Genomic DNA, 17,047 nt, shown 5'->3' with positions numbered 1-17,047 from the left:
GTTTTGGATCAATATTACAATGGATGTATGATTGTCATTGTCTATTCCGAAGAGATGATTGTGTTAATTGTGAATGTTTGTAAATATAGTGAATTCAAGATAAAGGGTTAATGCATATGTACTCGATATCATATCGTTGTTGCTAGTAAAATTGAGGATAGCTAAGCTATATTTAGGCAACAATTTTGGATTGATTTAAGTCTGAACAAAGTTTTCAGTATAGTGACTTTGATAACTTAGTTACAATTTTGGATGAGAAATGGAAAGAATAGAGGATATAAGTTTTTTGACTTATTCAATCTCAGTACACATATTCATCGCTAATGACTATCATAATTATTGATAATAGTTTTACAACCCAATTGTCCACAATGATTAATCTATAATGCATACAAATTTTGAGAGATATCGAGTATTTATCACTCTTTAGTTAAGACCTCTCATGCATTATTATCTTGAGCACAGTCTTCTCAAAGTTTTGACTCATCAAAGTTTGAAAGCTTTTATGTTTTAGAAAGCTTTATAGTGGAAAACACCTAAGGGATTAAACCATGCATGCATAATGATATGCAGTCACTTTTTTATGTGTATTGTTTCTCGAAGTGACAAGGACACAACAAGACTGGTAGATAGTCTTAATTGTTGTACTCCATGCATCTTGGTTTGATGGTTGTTATTATATTTGAATGTCTCTCAGGCCAAATTATGTGTAGTATACATATCCTATCGATATGATATCATACATAATTTATTTGATTGCTTATTGCATGCTGGAGATTAATATGGTGTTTGTTGATTATATTGGTCCAAGTGGGAGAAATATTTGAATCTTGTATGGACTAATATAATCACAAACATAATTCCATATTCACAACCATGTTAGTTGTTTTTCGAAAGAGACAATGTGAGATAAGTCTTTCGCAGCAACACTCAAGATACTAAGACTCAATGAATCATATCGCTTTATTCTAAATAGCCTCATGAATTTTGTGATTGAATAAGAATTTACATCTAAGGCTATTTCAGAAGTTCTAATATTATGAAGCAATATAGGACATTGCATTTGACAATCTTGGATTTTAATCATATGAGAGAAGATGAACATTTAAGTGTTTTATTGAGAATATCAAGTTTAATATGTATGGCTCTTCTAGCTATTATTTTTGATAAGTATATAAAGTTATCTATGTTGGAGTTTTAAGCTGGCATTAGACAAGGGTTAAAATTTTATTTAGGGAATAATTGAATTTATCTCTCATTTTGTTGCTTCCGCTGTTATTATTGATGACCTACAATTGGCCAGATTATTGTAAGAAACTCCATATGCGGACAAATAAAGATAAAGGATTGAGACAGTTTGATAAACCTGTGATTCCATACACGAGATAAGTTTAATTACATATACCTCTAAATTTCTAATCGATAGTCATTGGTAGTTCTTAATCCTTATTTGGAGAATTGATATGGTTATTTCATGATTTCCAAGCTATGATCAAGCGTGAAAGTTTAGGCTTAATCCCATAATAATTGGGAGATTTTCTTGATGGTGGTTCATTTTAAGAATAAGTTGTTTGATGGTTAAAGTAAGGTGAATTAAAGCCTATAGCTAGTCTCCACTATAACAATGAATTTGTTCATTACTATTATTGAGTTGTAAAGTGGTGACTATTTGGAAATCAATATATAAGGATGCAAGAACTAAATTCTTGTTTAAAGGACACCCGAGTTCAATGCATTAAATCCATTTTGAGGCAGGACATCAAGATAGTGATTACTGTAATTCTCAAAATATTCAATTCGAAACATTATCGTTAGTCAACACTATATGAGAGATCAGTGGGAGTAATGATATGTTTATATTGTCACTTGATATAGTACAATACTCATATCTTATGATTTTGATCTATTTTGGAGACAAATTAAGCCGTTATTTGATAATATCTGTCAGATGAAGAATTCTTGATAAACCTTGTATGGTCTAAAAATTTAGATTCTTCGTGATGAGATCAACGGTAGACTGAATTGTCTCATAGTTTGCATTGACTAACTATTATAGTGATTAATGTTTCGATTTCATTGAGAATCTTTAAATAGTCTAAACTGTGATGTGTTATGAAAGGCCTAAAGTCCACGTGTATTGATAATGATGAGAGATCAATTTTGAGATTGTTCCATACATGCTTGTTGAAGGCAGCCTCTCATGTATACGCATTCCCTATTGTGATATTTTTCATGGGCATGCTGGATTGGTACTTGTGTAGTCATCCTTATGGTATCAATGTTGTCTTTGCAATCGACAAATCAACATTATGACGCTCAATAGTTGGTTTCAGTGATATCGATTGAACATGCTGCATGGATGTCAAAATCCTTTATAATGGTAGGAGGAGCTATTTTGTGATTAAGTGTCTAATCAAATAAACACCTACAATTTCCTCTCTCATACATGCAGGTATAATGGTAAAAGGAGTTATTTTGTAATTAGGTGTTAGGTGGACACTTACAACATCCTCATTCATAGATGTAGAGTGAGTGACGTGTTATGAGGACATGGTTTATACAATACAACTGTGATATTTCGTTTCAGTGTCAAGAGTAGTTTACTCTATTGTGAATTTACTGAACTTATGTGATAAATGTCGCAGTCATATCTTTCTCTCGGAACTTGCGGATTCTTGTTACTCCATTAATGAAGATGATGTTCCATTTGTAGTGAGAAAGTTGTGGAGTCCTTTATTTGCATCATGACACGCACTTATAGATAACATGTCAATAACTACACTGACAAGGCTTACCTAACCGTGTGTACTGAGAACATACTTCTAATGTGGATTGTTAGGTGCCAAAGATGTATTTAATCAGTGGGAGTGTAATGCCCCAAATTTCCTAATAAGGTTTAGGACCTTGATTAGGAGGCCGGGAGGGCTATAATTGATTTGTTATAGTATTTAATGATTATATGCATGTTTACGTGAATTATATTATTATATGATGGTGGATGCATGCATATGGGGGAATTTATCATTGTGAGGGTATCTTGGTAATTTGGCCACTGTGGGCGTAATTGTATATTTTGGGTGCATGATTGTGATTAATTAATATAGCCACACTATAAGGTGGATTGGTTCGAGCTATCGACATGAGACGATCATGAGATGTAAGTGTTTGGTCTAGTCATAACGGGTTTAAGTTCGGAGCTTTGGGTGAGTCTCGGGGTGAATTTAATGATTAGAGCATTACCGGGAATTAAAGGGTAATGAGATATGATTTAATGGAATTTGGGAATATTGAGGATAGCAGGAATTGGAGAGCGTTAATTATAATTAACAAGATAGGCGAGAAAGGACGATTTTACCCTTGGAAGTTTTTAAAGGGGTTTATTTGGCTTAGGGGCATTATGGTCTTTTGACCCTAAGGATTTATATTAGCTTTTAAGTGTTGGAAGGCTGTGGAAATACAGGGGAAAAACAGAGTTTCTCCTTCTTCTCTCCCGATAGATTTTCTTACTCTTTTCTCTTTGGATTTTCGAGCTCAGTTTGAGGAATCGAGCCAAGGAACCAAGCTTAGCCAAGCTAGGGTTGTGCTCCACCATTGAAGAGGGTGTGTTGCCAAGATTAAGGTGAGTTTCTAGCCACTAGAACTCTTGGTTTTACTCTGTTTTATAAGTTAAGTTTCAGCTGGTTTTTGGGTTGGAAACTTGGGAATTGGTTGGAGTTTTGGCTAGGGTTCTTGGGGTTGTGGTCCTTAGGACATGTGGAGATGGTATTTGGTTTCATTTGGGAGTTAATTTGACGTTTGGAAGCTTTTGGTTTGGGTTAGAAATGGTAAAATCGAAGGAAGGAAAAACTGGGTTTTGGCTGGCTGAAGGTAGCGCTACAGCGCCCAGTGTAGGGCGCTGTAGCGCTACCTGCAGGGAGGTTGGGCGGTTTGTGTTTCTGCCTTGAGCGCTGGGGCGCTAGAAGGGCAGCGCTGTAGCGCCCCCCTGTTTCCTCTTAACCCTGTTTTGGGTGTTTTTAAGGGCTTTTGGCTTGGGGTTTCAATCCTTAAGGCCCGGGATCGAATCTACTCACCGTATGGGCATGTTTTGAGGTCCCGAGAGTGGGGTTTAGGTTAAGACCCTATCTTTGGTAATTTTCATTAATTGGAGATTGTTTTGGTTATGACTAGGTGACCGCTAAAGGATTAAGGATCGATCGTTCTCAAGGGTCGTTCTTGTTTTAACCTCTACTCGAACCGGAGGTAAGAAAACTGCACCCTGTGTATATGTGACATGCATGGTTATTATGATGCATGTTAGTTGATTATTATGTATGACATGCATGGCTATTCTTGATGCATGTTGGTTGACTATTAAACGTGACTTGCATGGCTGTTATTGGTGCATGTTGGATGGCTGGATATTGCATATGATGCATGAGAAACATGTGATTAGGACATGCTTTGTATACTGAGTATGATATCGTCTAGAGCTTGAGCCTCTGTGTTTATGCATGGTCCTAATTGTACTAGTACCTGTTTAATAAGCATGCTGAATACATTGTTTATGGATATGGAACATGTGATATATGATTGGCGGCATGACTTATTTGTGAATGACAATGACTAGTCAGGGACCGACTCTAAAGTCGAGAATCACGCATTGAATGGCTCTATGGCATTAATGCTAGACCGACCCTAAGGTCGATGAATCAAGCATTGAATGGCTCCATGGCATTAATGCTGGACCGACTCTAAAGTCGAGAATCGTGAATTGAGTGGTTCTAAGGCACTAATGCCAGACCGACCCTAAGGTCGATGATCACGCATTGAATAGCTCCATGGCGTTAATGCGGGACCGACCCTAAGGTCGAAGAACTTATAAGCGCTTGCCTGGTCTACGACCAGATGACTATAGCCAAGGTATATGACCCCGGTGACTGTTTGTCACATGGCTAAGGGACGTTGTCCATAGTTTCGACTCTAGGGTCGTGAGGAAGGTTATGTTGGTGACTAATCACCTTGCACCTGTCCTAACCAAGCATATGAAAGAATCCCTTATCAGTTGAGCCCTGGTGACCCTATCGTCACATGGCTAGAGGGAGCAATGTTCATTATTGTGACTTTTGGCTATTGTCACCCATCTGTATGGACTGTTGGTTCTGATTGGTTATTTTGGTTATTGTTGATATTATATCATGATATATTATGTTTTCTTGCTGGGCTTCGGCTCACGGGTGCTACGTGGTGCAGGTAAAGGCAAGAGGAAGTTGGACCATCCTTGAGTTGGAGAGCTTAGGTGATGACGTGTACATATACAGCTGCTCGTCCGCCACGGCCGAGGTTTAAAATGGAACTAGGGTTGAACCCTGTTTTGCCGCCACTACAAGAAATCTGATCTTTACCTACCAATATTTTACCTACTAATATATATTGGTAGGGAAAGTAATGTTTTGCCTACCAATATTTATTGGTAGATAATATTAGTAGGTAAATGCTAGTCCATTATATTATATTTCTAATCATAGCTTTACCTACCAATAATATCAGTAGGTAATGATCTTTACCTACGTATATTATGGAGGGAAATTTTTTAACCATTCCCGCTCAATTTTCCCCCCATTTTTTATTTTCATTATATTATTTTATTATTATAAATGCTTATTTGGAAGCTTATGTGGAGTAAATAATATGATGTGTACACATTGTATAACATGTGGCATGCCACGTGTGTACATGGTTGGAAAAAATATAAATAAAATATATTTATTTATTAATTAAATAAGAAAATTTTAATTAAAAAAAACAGACCTAAAAATCAGATTGGGGGGGGATTAGGGTTCATTTGTTTCTCATTCTTCCTCTCAGCCGCACCTCTCAATCTCCCTCACATCTAACCTCCCAGCTCATTCTCTCTCCCTCTCTCTGTCTCACCCTTTTCTCTTGCAGGTGGCTGGCGTAGGAGGCTCGATGGAGACTGCGACGGGGCTCTACGCGAACCAGACCCCAAAACTTCGGGTGAGCCTTCTCCTTGACGTGAACCAGACCCCAAAAGCTTTAGGCTACCCTTTTCCCTACGCGAACTAGGCCCCAAAAGCTTCAGGCCACCCTTCTCCTTGCGCGAACCAGGCTCGTTCAGGCCACCCTTCTCCTTGCGCGAACTAGGCCCCAAAATCATCCCGAATCTGCTCTTGTGCTGGATATGAATGAAGATAGACTTCCTAACACAACCGATTTGGCATACAAAAGGGTTTCTGTACATAATATAGAAGTGGGATCCTATGTTTTGGTCAGAGCTGGTGAGGTATGTGATGCTAATTTTATTCATTTCAGTTTTGTTTGTTGGAATAGTAAGCTAGAATGTTCAAATTCTGAGGTGAAAGGAGTATAATATAGAATTGATTGTTGTTTTCTTAGGATTTATATTCTCTGAACCTAATGAAAGTCTAGTTGTTGATCAATTAACTTTAAATGCATGTTATGTTCTGAAACTTTTCACATTAATGTGAGTTCTTGACTTGCACTACTCTGTCTCTTAACACTAAAAAATCTATCCATGTGCCTGGACTATCATGTGGATGGCTTTTTGCTGCTTGAATGATGGTCTGAAAACAATTTCAAGACTGAAAATGTTGCCAATGTGATGGACTATCAAATGAATGGGTTTATCTATCTTTAAGAATTATGGTGTGAAAACATTAATCCTCTGTTGTAATAGATGTCAAGTGGTTACTCATCAATATTGTGATTTTTGGATGATGTTATTGAAAAAGAAAGAAAAATACACAAACACACATACGTATATAAATATATATATACATATTTGTAGCTTTCTGAATTCATTTAGCAAGGATCTAGCTCTGTCTATGTTCTTTTCATTTCACTTAATTTAATCATTTCTTTTAGTTTGCCATTGTAAGTTACAAAGCGTTTTTTTTAACTCATCATGTTAATTAGTAGATAATAGGGATCTTATATGGAAACTGTGATTAACTGATACTTGGAATGAAAACAACTTAATAGAAGCTGTTATTGTGATTAGTCTGTGCCTGTAGACTGTGAAGTTTTTCAAGGCAATGCAACCATTACTATCGAACACTTGACGGGTGATTAGTCTGTGCCTGTAGATAATTATCTTGATTCTACCACAGGTATCATTGAAGAGGGACGTACTGGATATCAGGGAGCAGGATTATTACGAGTCATTGTACAATGAGAGTCAGGCACAGTTTAACACGTATATGATCTATCCCTTCTTTGTTTTCTTTTAATGCGCTAAATATAAGTGTTTTCTTTAATTCTCTGTAATAGAATTTGCTAGAGATTGGAACTTGCAACTTGTTCTGTAAAATTCATTTCTTGTGGTTGCTTCTCAGTAATACTAAAATATAGTGCACGAATCTTTTTATGGTTATTTAATATGTTTTATTGCTTCCAGATATGTTGAAGCAGGAACAATTATGCATAACTATGGTCACATTTTTGACCTTCTCACACGTTTGCGTCAGGTGAGCAGTTAAAATAATGATTCTATCAGTAAAAGATCTGGTTGCCATGTTTCAAACTTCACATTTTTTAAGTATGATTTTGTATCGTATGTGCAAAGCAAAACGAACTCTTATATCATCCTTGTCTGCATTCTGCATTCTGCTTTTTATCATTCATATTGTTGGTTCTAATTACTCTCTTTGTTTATTGCAGGCAGTTGACCATCCTTACCTTGTGGTATATTCTGCAACTTTAGCAATGAGAAACACAAACAAGGTGGAAATTGATAATGAAGAGCGCATATGTGGCATTTGTCATGAGCCAGCAGAAAATCATGTGGTCAGTTCCTTGTTTTCTATTTACAACAAATCCTCCCTTTTGTTTACTGTTTCAATTTTCAAATATTCAACTCTAGATATGAGACTAAACATTTTCCAATCACTGTGTCCGATCAAGTACAATGCTAAGTGATGCATAGCTATGGCTTTTAAAGTTGAAATTAACAGTAGTTAAGTTACATTTTAGGTTGAAAGAAGTCAAAGAACTAAACCTTCTTCTTTGGAGTAGAAATGGACGAGGCAAAAACATATATAGATGGCATAGCCTCTCACAGAGACATTTTCTGTCTGGATAAAGGATAATTTAGATTAATTCAAAGATAATTTCTATGGGTATCCCCATGGATTTAGATAAAGATTGGGGAACATATGGATCTCGATTCACTTTTATGGTTAATTTTAGCTGAACTCTCTATTTTTTGGTTTGAAATGTTAAAGTGCTTTGGCAACCAAGGAATGGTTGTAACAGATTATTTTATGAAAATAAATTAAATGTTTATGATTTCTTTCATAAGTCCTGGAGTAGTGTATATTTTTCTTTTAAATGTTTGCTTTTTAGTTTTACTGAGTTTTGCTTGGATTTTCCTCTTTTCAGGTTACCTCTTGTGAACATGCTTTTTGCAAAGCTTGTTTGATTGATTATGATGCTTCCTTGGGACAAGTCTCATGCCCTTCTTGCTCGACACCGCTTACTGTTGATTTGACAGCAATTGCAGATAATGGGAATCAGACCAGTATAATGTATAGATATTTTTTTTTTATGAAATGTGCTTCTTAATAAGCAATGAATATTGTATAATATATGTTTGCTTATTTTTTTATTAAAGTTAAATAATTTATTTGATTAATAATGTTAAATATTTTTCAAATTCATTACTTTCATTTATTATTTATATTAAATAAAATTTATATATAATTAAAATTACCTACATAGAAATATTATATTTACTCACAAATAAATAAGTGTAGGTAAAAATAAGTATCTTACAACATGTCACGTGGACTAATCATTTAGTGCCACATAACCGATAAAAAGGGATAAGTAACACAATCATTCGAATTTCTTGTAGCACGTGGACAAATTATTGTCTGACACGTGGAGCAACCACAAGATGCCAAGTGGCGGTTTTGATGTATGACACGTAGGATGCCATGTCATCAAACACAAACTATGGACACCATGTCAGCAGACATGTAGGATGCCACATCATCAAACACGTCATCTGCTGACGCATCAATTGATTTATAACTTAGTGGGGTCCACTGATTCTTTTACCTACCAATATTAATAAGTGTAGGTAAAGACTATTTCCCTACTAACCTTTACCTACCAATCTCTACCAATTCAATATTGGTAGGTAAACCATATTACCCACCATTAGACTAGTTTTACCTACACTTACAATTGGTAGGTAAATACCCCATTTTCTTGTAGTGCGCTTAGAACGGCCTGTTGTAAATATTTTCTGTAATAAACTCTGAAATTATATTTTCGGGATCCCAAAGTTTAAATTAAACGTTCTAGTGAAACGTTACATCCTAACCAAAGTTTTTAATCCCTAAGCCGCTAATTACACTTAGTTCACGATTTTGGCCAAATGACTCGATTAGCGAGTTTAGCACTGTTTACAAGGCACACTGTAACGGTCCCTGGAGTTTGGGGCGTTACAGGGAGTTGCCGTTTTCATATATGATAGACATGTTAAGGATTGCTATTTATCGTTGAATACATGCATATTGTGGATCACTCTTTGGCATTATGAGTGCACACTCGTTTGGTAATGCTATAATGATGCGAGCCAATGGCTTTGTCTAGATATCATGTTTGAGTGGATCCATATTGGGAGTTATTGCCATGCTTTATGAATCTCCAATGTCTCGTTATGTATCATATTTGTATCCTATCGATATGATATGATGCATAATTGGTTTTATAGACATTTGTGGTTCTTGAGATTCTTGCGTATAGACATTATTGCTCAATAAGCACTTGTTGGTTTAATTATGTAGTCCAAGTGGGAGAATGTTAGAATATTTTATATGGACTGACATAATTATACGTTGCTCGCGTTGTGTCGTGATTAGCATGTAAGGATAACTATATAATCGGTATTGCATGCTATTACCAACGGGCCATAATGGGATGGACATAATATACTGACACGCTCGGGGCCCATGGACACACTCTCAATGTCTTTAGGCCAGCCCATTGGGCCAGGACAACTAATCCTCTCATTGGGTATCTAGGCTCAATAAGCCCATTATGTTTTATAAAAGGGGTTACACCTTTATTATGTGAGTGTGGACAATGGGTGTTTAGAGGAAAAGGAGAGAAAGAGAGTAGTGTTCATCTACACCCCAAGCACGCTTTTGATCTTTGAAGTGTAGGTGGGTGAAATGTGATGAGCATAATCATGGAGAATGATGGTTCATAGACTTGATCACAAAGGTATGTAAAACTTATTTTTCTTATTATGTTTGATGCCTTAAATAAGATAATTTCATTGTGCAATGTTGAGCATGACTATGTTTGATCAATTCTTGATTATTGTTTGATGTTCAATTAATTTCAACATTATATGTTTAATATAATATTAAGTTTAAATTTAATTAAATTTTATTTAAGTTTTAAAATATATATGTTTTTATTATTTTTAAATAATTATCATTGTAAAATATTTCAAAAATATTATATTTTAATCTATTTAATTATTTATTTATTTAATTTTAAACTATAAAAATATTCTATTAAATATAAAAATATTATTTAATAATATTATGTTAAAGTTACAAAAAAAAAAAAAAACTCTTTTAACATTGTAAGAGCAACTCCACTGCGGTTGCCTTCCGCAGTGGCTCTTTGACCATTTTTTGACAGCCCCACATTTTATGCATTGGAGGGTAACAAAACTAAGGCACCGTTGCCACTGTGAGGCAACGTTGCTTTTTTTTTTTTTTAATTATATATATATATAAATAAAACATTTTACAGATATATATAAATATATTTGTTACCGTTTTATTTTTATTACCGTTATTTTACCGTTTATCACATAATTTTTTTTTTTTTATAAATACTCATTTATTTCATTCAATTTTCACACCATTACATATATCTTCTTCCAAATTATTAATATCACAAAATTTCTTTTGTTACCAATGGATTCCCAAAATTCTCAAAATTTTCCAAATTCTCCAAATACCAACTCCCAAAATCTAAATTTTCAAAATTCATCATTTTCTCCACATACCAATCCCCAAAATCCAAATTTTCAATATTCTCATTTCAATCAAAATTTTCAAAATACTCCCTCTACTAATCATCAAAATCCAAATTTTCAATATTATCAATTTAACCAAAGTTTTCCAAATTCTCAAAATTATCCCATGTCCTCTTACCCTTACCAAAATTTTGGCTCTATTGAGACACCCCAACAAGCTCCATTCTTCACACCAACAAATTCACTACCATATGTATTTCATATGCCTTCCCTACACCAACCCGAAATGGTTTCAAGAAATTATAGGCTAAGTATGGAAAAGTCTAGTATTGATTTGAATCGTGAAACATCATCGACATCTATCTCTGAAACCCAACCTGAACATAGTGTTGAAGGGTTGGAAAATGTAGTTCTACACAATGAAGATGAATCAAGGCATAAATGTAAAGTCAAATGGAGCAAGGAAGCCACTATACTTCTGATAAGTGGATGACTTAATACATCTAAGGATGCCATTGTGGGGAATGACCAAACTTTTACACATTTCTGGGCTCGGATTGCAGAATACTACAACACCAACCAAAAAGGCGAGCAAGCAAGAACTGGAAGGCAATGCAAAGATCATTGGAACAAGATGAATCAAAAGGTGGCGCGTTTCAATGGGTGTTATAAACGAGTACAACAAGCATATCACAGTGGTTGGTCTGATGAGCAAATTCTTGAGAATGCACATCAATTGTACAAATCTGAAAATAACAACTCAAATTTTCTGCTTGTGGACTGTTGGAGATTGCTAAAGGATGAGCCGAAATGAAATACAATGTACCAAACAAAAGGTGGTAAGAGAACAAAGGTGTCAGATGAGCCGAAATGGAATACAATGCATCATATTGCACAACATTATTGTCGAGGATGAAAGAGATGCATATGAGAGTTTGTTTGATTTTAATTATGATGACGGCCCCGTCGACACCCTAATGGTTGAAGTATTGCATGGACCTATTTCTGACTTCCCGACAATGCTTCAAATAAATGCTTAAATTCGTGATGGAAACATTCATTGCAGTCTTCAGGCGGACTTGGTAGAACACATATGGTCAAAATTTGGAAATCATTTTAATTAGTATTTTTTTAATTATGTTAGATTGATTAATTATGATTATGTCATTTTATAAGCTTCTTTAAATTTCGTCTAATTTAAATTTGATGTAATATTTATTAAAAATTTAGTGTGACAATATTTATAATTACAAAATAATATATTAAATAATAATATGTGGGGCTATAGTTGACAACTTTTGAACTGACTTAGTATTAAAGCATTTTTATGAAAAAAGTTACCAAATGTGACGTGGATGAAAAATTAAATAAAAAATTATATTTTTAGATGATTTAGACATGGTAGCAACATTGAGTAGCCACGGAGTTGCTCTAAGAATTTATGATATAGAAATAGAAAGAGATATAAATACAAGGCCATTTACATTACACGTAGGATACAAACCGTGTGAGAGAAGTTAACGTGTGCCAAAAGTCAGAACTAACTAATGTGGCGCTGCGCTACTTCTGCTGCTTAACGCCAACTGGACTTGCTTCTGCGTTTTCTGTTAACTCCTCCTCTATCAAGCCTAGAAATACAAATCAGAACTCTCTCTCTCTCTCTCTCTATATATATATATATATGCCTCCATAACGGGCCTCTTTAATTTGCTCTATTTAGGGAAAAAATTTATTTATTGACACCTTTTTAGCTAGTTTGTGTATGTGTGTGAATTATATATATATATGTACTCCATGATGAGAAAGGCTCTGTGGAACAAGTTCAAATCTCCATTTACAGATACAGGTATGTATAGTCACTCTTTTGAAATTATATAATTTTTGTAAAAATATATGGTTCTTAATTATTATTACTTTTGTGCTGAATTTTAATGCTTGTTAATATTAGACTATTATACTGTGAAAAAAAAATAAAGAATATAATAAAAAATTTATGTGTAAGCAATGATAATTGATGATCACATCCTGAGAACATGTTATATCTATTGACGTTGAAATGCATATATATTTGTTTTTATATTTCTTTTTCTTCACTTTTGATATTTATGTAGTGTTCGCAAATTCATGTTCTCAGGCAGATCATCACGCATGGAGGGCAATAATAGCTTGTCCAGCAAGTTAAGTGTTAATGAAGAGTACGCGAACGCCTTCCGAACAAGGTCTTATGAAGATATGTGGGGAAGAGTTCATGGGCAATCAGGATTAACAACAAACACTACTACTAGATTATCATCATCGTCGTCGCCATTCTATTTGGAGATCTCCGAGTATTTATTGGAACCAAGGCCAGAAATACTGAAGAACATGATGGAGAGCTTAAAATTCCACCACCTGTTGATCGAATACTTCGACGCAAGCATACGAGCATGTCACATATGCGAATTGCTTTTAAGAAGCATTCATCAAACTCGTTCGGACTATCGGAAAATAGAAAAGGTGATTAAGATGAGCAAAAGGGTACTTATACTACATGATTGTAGTAGTAGTAGTAATCATGAAGATCATCATCATAGTGACCAATATTATTTCCGAACCATATTCAGAGAGCTCACTTCGATTGCATTGCTTAGAATAAACCCTTTGACAATTATAAGCCCTCTTCAATATCGTGATATTCGGGAAAGCTACATGGTTTTGCTCCATAAACTAACCTCCAAACAGAAGAAGATCAAAAGGAGAGAAAATCTCATAAAAATTTGCAAGAAAGTTGGAGGAGTTGGCCTTGTGATATCGCATAGTTTGCTCTTGGTTGCCTTGTTAGTCTTTGCAATATTGCATGGCATGTTTGGTCTTGTGGCTGTTCCGGCTGTAATGGGCTGTTCTTCAATTTACTTGGGTAAGAAGAGAAAGTTGGATTCGGCGGCTCGAAATCGGGTTGGGTGGGGCACTGGCAGGGTAACCTCCGGAGGTGGGGTTGGTGAGCAGCTTGATGTAGCTGCAAAAGGGGTTTTTATATTGATCAATGATTTTGATACGATGAGTCAAATGGTGAGAAGGTTACATAATGAGGTGGAGCACAAAAAATCTGTGGCTGATATATGTGTGAGGAGTAAGAAGTTTGAGCTATTGAAGGAGGTAGTGAAGGAGTTTCATGCTCAGGATTCCAGCTTTTTGGAGCAACTAGAAGAGCTTGAAGAGCATATTCACCTTTGTATACTGACCATAAACCGATCCAGAATGCTAGTAATCCAAGAGATTATAGCTAGTTGAATTAATAGTAAGACAAGCTCATTTGCCATAAAGAGGATTGTGTTCGTCTATACAAATCATTGTGCAAGTAAGACTGCGGAAGAAAAGAGTTGTGACCCATAAAGATATCATGTCATTTTATCTAATTTTATTTATGTTGGAAAAAATTGAGTGAACCAGAAATTGATGCCTAAAATGGTAACGATATTATTTAAATATTGTGTGATTTATTTTTATTGATTTTGGCAAATCACTTTAGTTAAAATTAAGATATCAAAATAGTGTGTAATTAATTCTGATTGACTGTCAGAAAATCACTTTAGGTAACAACTGATATTACCAGAATAAGTATGATTAATTTTGATTGGTCATCAGAAAATTACTTTGCGTAACTGCTGATATTACCAGAATAAAGGTAATTAATTCTGATTGATTTTCACCTATTAAGATACCAGATTTGTTGGATATTTGGGCATTAATGCACTTGATTCACCCACTTTTTCAACTCTTATAAAAAGAGGCTTCTCCTCTCATTCTAGGACATACTGATACAGAATATCACACACAGATACAGAATATCACACACTTAGTCTTTTTCGGTTTGTTTCGAGTTCGCCTAAGCAGACTCAGTGGTGCATTCGTCCTGCTTGATAGTTATTGTATCCTGGGAAGTAGTTGCTCACGAATTCTCTAGTACCGTTCAAATAAAGGAAGCAAATCTGCTTTAAGGAAAATATTTCGCGTGTCTCAACTTTAGTTTATTCTTTATAATATATGTTTTTATATTTCTATTTTATATTAAATATATTAATATATTTCTTTCTTCTTCGGTATATTATTTCTAACAATTTATTTATTTAATGAGATGTGTCTCAAAATAAGAGCACGAGTCTATTCATTAAACACACATCAACTACAACAGGAATGCCACACATCACATAAAAGAAATGCACATATTTATCTATACATGCATATATATATATATATATATATACACACAAATATATATTAGAGGATATAATTATAATATGTTGTGGAGGTATGTATAGGAATGTCTCTATTGGATGTTGGTGTTACTCATGTTGTTTTGTTCTCCATAAATAAAATAAAAACAACGTATTGCTCCAATTAATTTTCTCTAGTAAAAGGTTTGGTAACTAGTTACTCAAATTTTAGTATATTGGTAATTGGCTATTCATTTTATTGCAAATATGTGTAATCAGATACCATCCAATTTGAAACTAAAAAAAAAGTAATTGGTTACTAAATATCTTTTTTATTAAATTATTAATAACCAGTTATCATGCCTTTTCCAAATTTATGTTTTGTTACAGATAAGTAATGGTTACCCATTTTTGCATGTATATCATTCTTTGCATGTTTTATTTTTTTACTTTTACTGATGTGGTGGTAACTGGTAACCACTATCAAATTAGTCATTTTACATTTGTTGATGACTTGGTAATAATTGGTTACCACTATCAAGTTAGTTATCTTTTTATTCACTCGTGTGGTAGGTAACGTATTACCACCTTCAAAGTAGTTATATTCTTTTCTTACTGCTGGGGTAGGTAACATGTCACCACCTTTGAAGTAGTTACTTTTTTATTCACTCATGTAGTAATTAAATAGCCTATTATCTCCTTGAAAATATGCAAAAATAATGCAAATAAGGTGATCGATAGCAGTAAAAAAAAACTGAAGGACAATGTGAATAATGGGTTACAATATTAAAACTGATTAATGTAGGTAGCTAGCTGCCATATTTATTCAAATCAAATTAGTATCTTTTGTCCATAGTATGAATATTGTATTTATGTAACTGGTTACCCTATCCTAACTCAAGTCTTATAAAAAATAAAACAAACAAAAAATGAATCAAAGTTAGACATTTTACGTACTTTATAAGTGTAAATTTTTGTCATGTTTTGAACTTCATGTTTAGACATGGTTTTCATGTTACAACACTGAAAGCCCAGTAGCACGTGATTTTTAATTCAATATATGTTTTGCTTAGCTGACTTTCCCATTTTGTACCCTAGTATACACATTCATTTTGTGCGTGTTAACACTACCTTTTTAGCAACTAAAAAGTTATTTCATCATAAAAATTCTCTGCAAAAGGTCTGAATCATTCATTGGCCCATGGCATTTTGGTGGAAGTTCACCATTCATTTAAGGTATTCTGGTTTAAAGCTTTGAGGGAGTTCAAGCTGAGTCTCAAGGGGAGCTCGAGTTGAAGTTGGAGGGAGTCCAGCATCTGGAGGGAGTCCAACAAACAATTATACCAGCGGGAGGCTGGTTGCTTAAAGATTTTCACTAAAATAGAGAGTCGATTGCTTGTGTTGTAAGGCAATTTGAAAGGAATTTTTAAATTGTGTTTACTGCATTGTAACTTATAATAACTCTGAGTATTGTTAGTGGATTTGATTCACCTCTAGACAAGGTCCCATTGAGTAGGTTATGAGAAATCAATGCTAAACCATATAAAAATGAATGTGTCATTTTTTATTTTTCTGCACCTTTACTTGAGATGAATCTGATTTTAGAGTGCTAATTAAAGTAGGTAAACCAGTAGGAGTGGTTAGCCAACTCTCATTTGGCATCAGAGCTTGTGTGTTGGTCTTTGCTTCTTCTTAGTTGGTTTTGGTTGGTTCCTTAGGGGCGGTTAGTGTTTGTTGGTTTCCTGCATTTTTTTGTGTGTACTTGCTACCTTGATTGTGTTTGATGGATTATTTTAAAGAAGGAGGGTCTACTTCTAGACCCCCCATGCTT

General features: G+C 34.6%; 2 protein-coding genes across 2 annotated transcripts; both read left to right on the top strand.

The window, feature by feature from the left end:
• Positions 1 to 6,178: 6,178 nt before the first annotated feature.
• On the top strand, positions 6,179 to 11,837 carry LOC133806590 (ATP-dependent helicase rhp16-like). Its single transcript, XM_062244677.1, has 6 exons — positions 6,179 to 6,280; positions 7,104 to 7,213; positions 7,415 to 7,484; positions 7,678 to 7,803; positions 8,398 to 8,536; positions 11,587 to 11,837. The coding sequence occupies exons 1-6, from the start codon at positions 6,179 to 6,181 to the stop codon at positions 11,835 to 11,837; spliced, it is 798 nt and encodes a 265-aa protein (XP_062100661.1).
• Positions 11,838 to 12,559: 722 nt separating this feature from the next.
• On the top strand, positions 12,560 to 14,478 carry LOC133804424 (UPF0496 protein At1g20180-like). Its single transcript, XM_062242590.1, has 2 exons — positions 12,560 to 12,869; positions 13,158 to 14,478. The coding sequence occupies exons 1-2, from the start codon at positions 12,809 to 12,811 to the stop codon at positions 14,291 to 14,293; spliced, it is 1,197 nt and encodes a 398-aa protein (XP_062098574.1). The 5' UTR covers positions 12,560 to 12,808; the 3' UTR covers positions 14,294 to 14,478.
• Positions 14,479 to 17,047: the final 2,569 nt, after the last annotated feature.

This window comes from Humulus lupulus, chromosome X (assembly GCF_963169125.1).
Source record: "Humulus lupulus chromosome X, drHumLupu1.1, whole genome shotgun sequence".
Lineage (NCBI taxonomy): Eukaryota > Viridiplantae > Streptophyta > Magnoliopsida > Rosales > Cannabaceae > Humulus > Humulus lupulus.
Note: the sequence above shows the minus strand (reverse complement) of the source record. Positions and strands in the feature narration are given on the sequence as shown.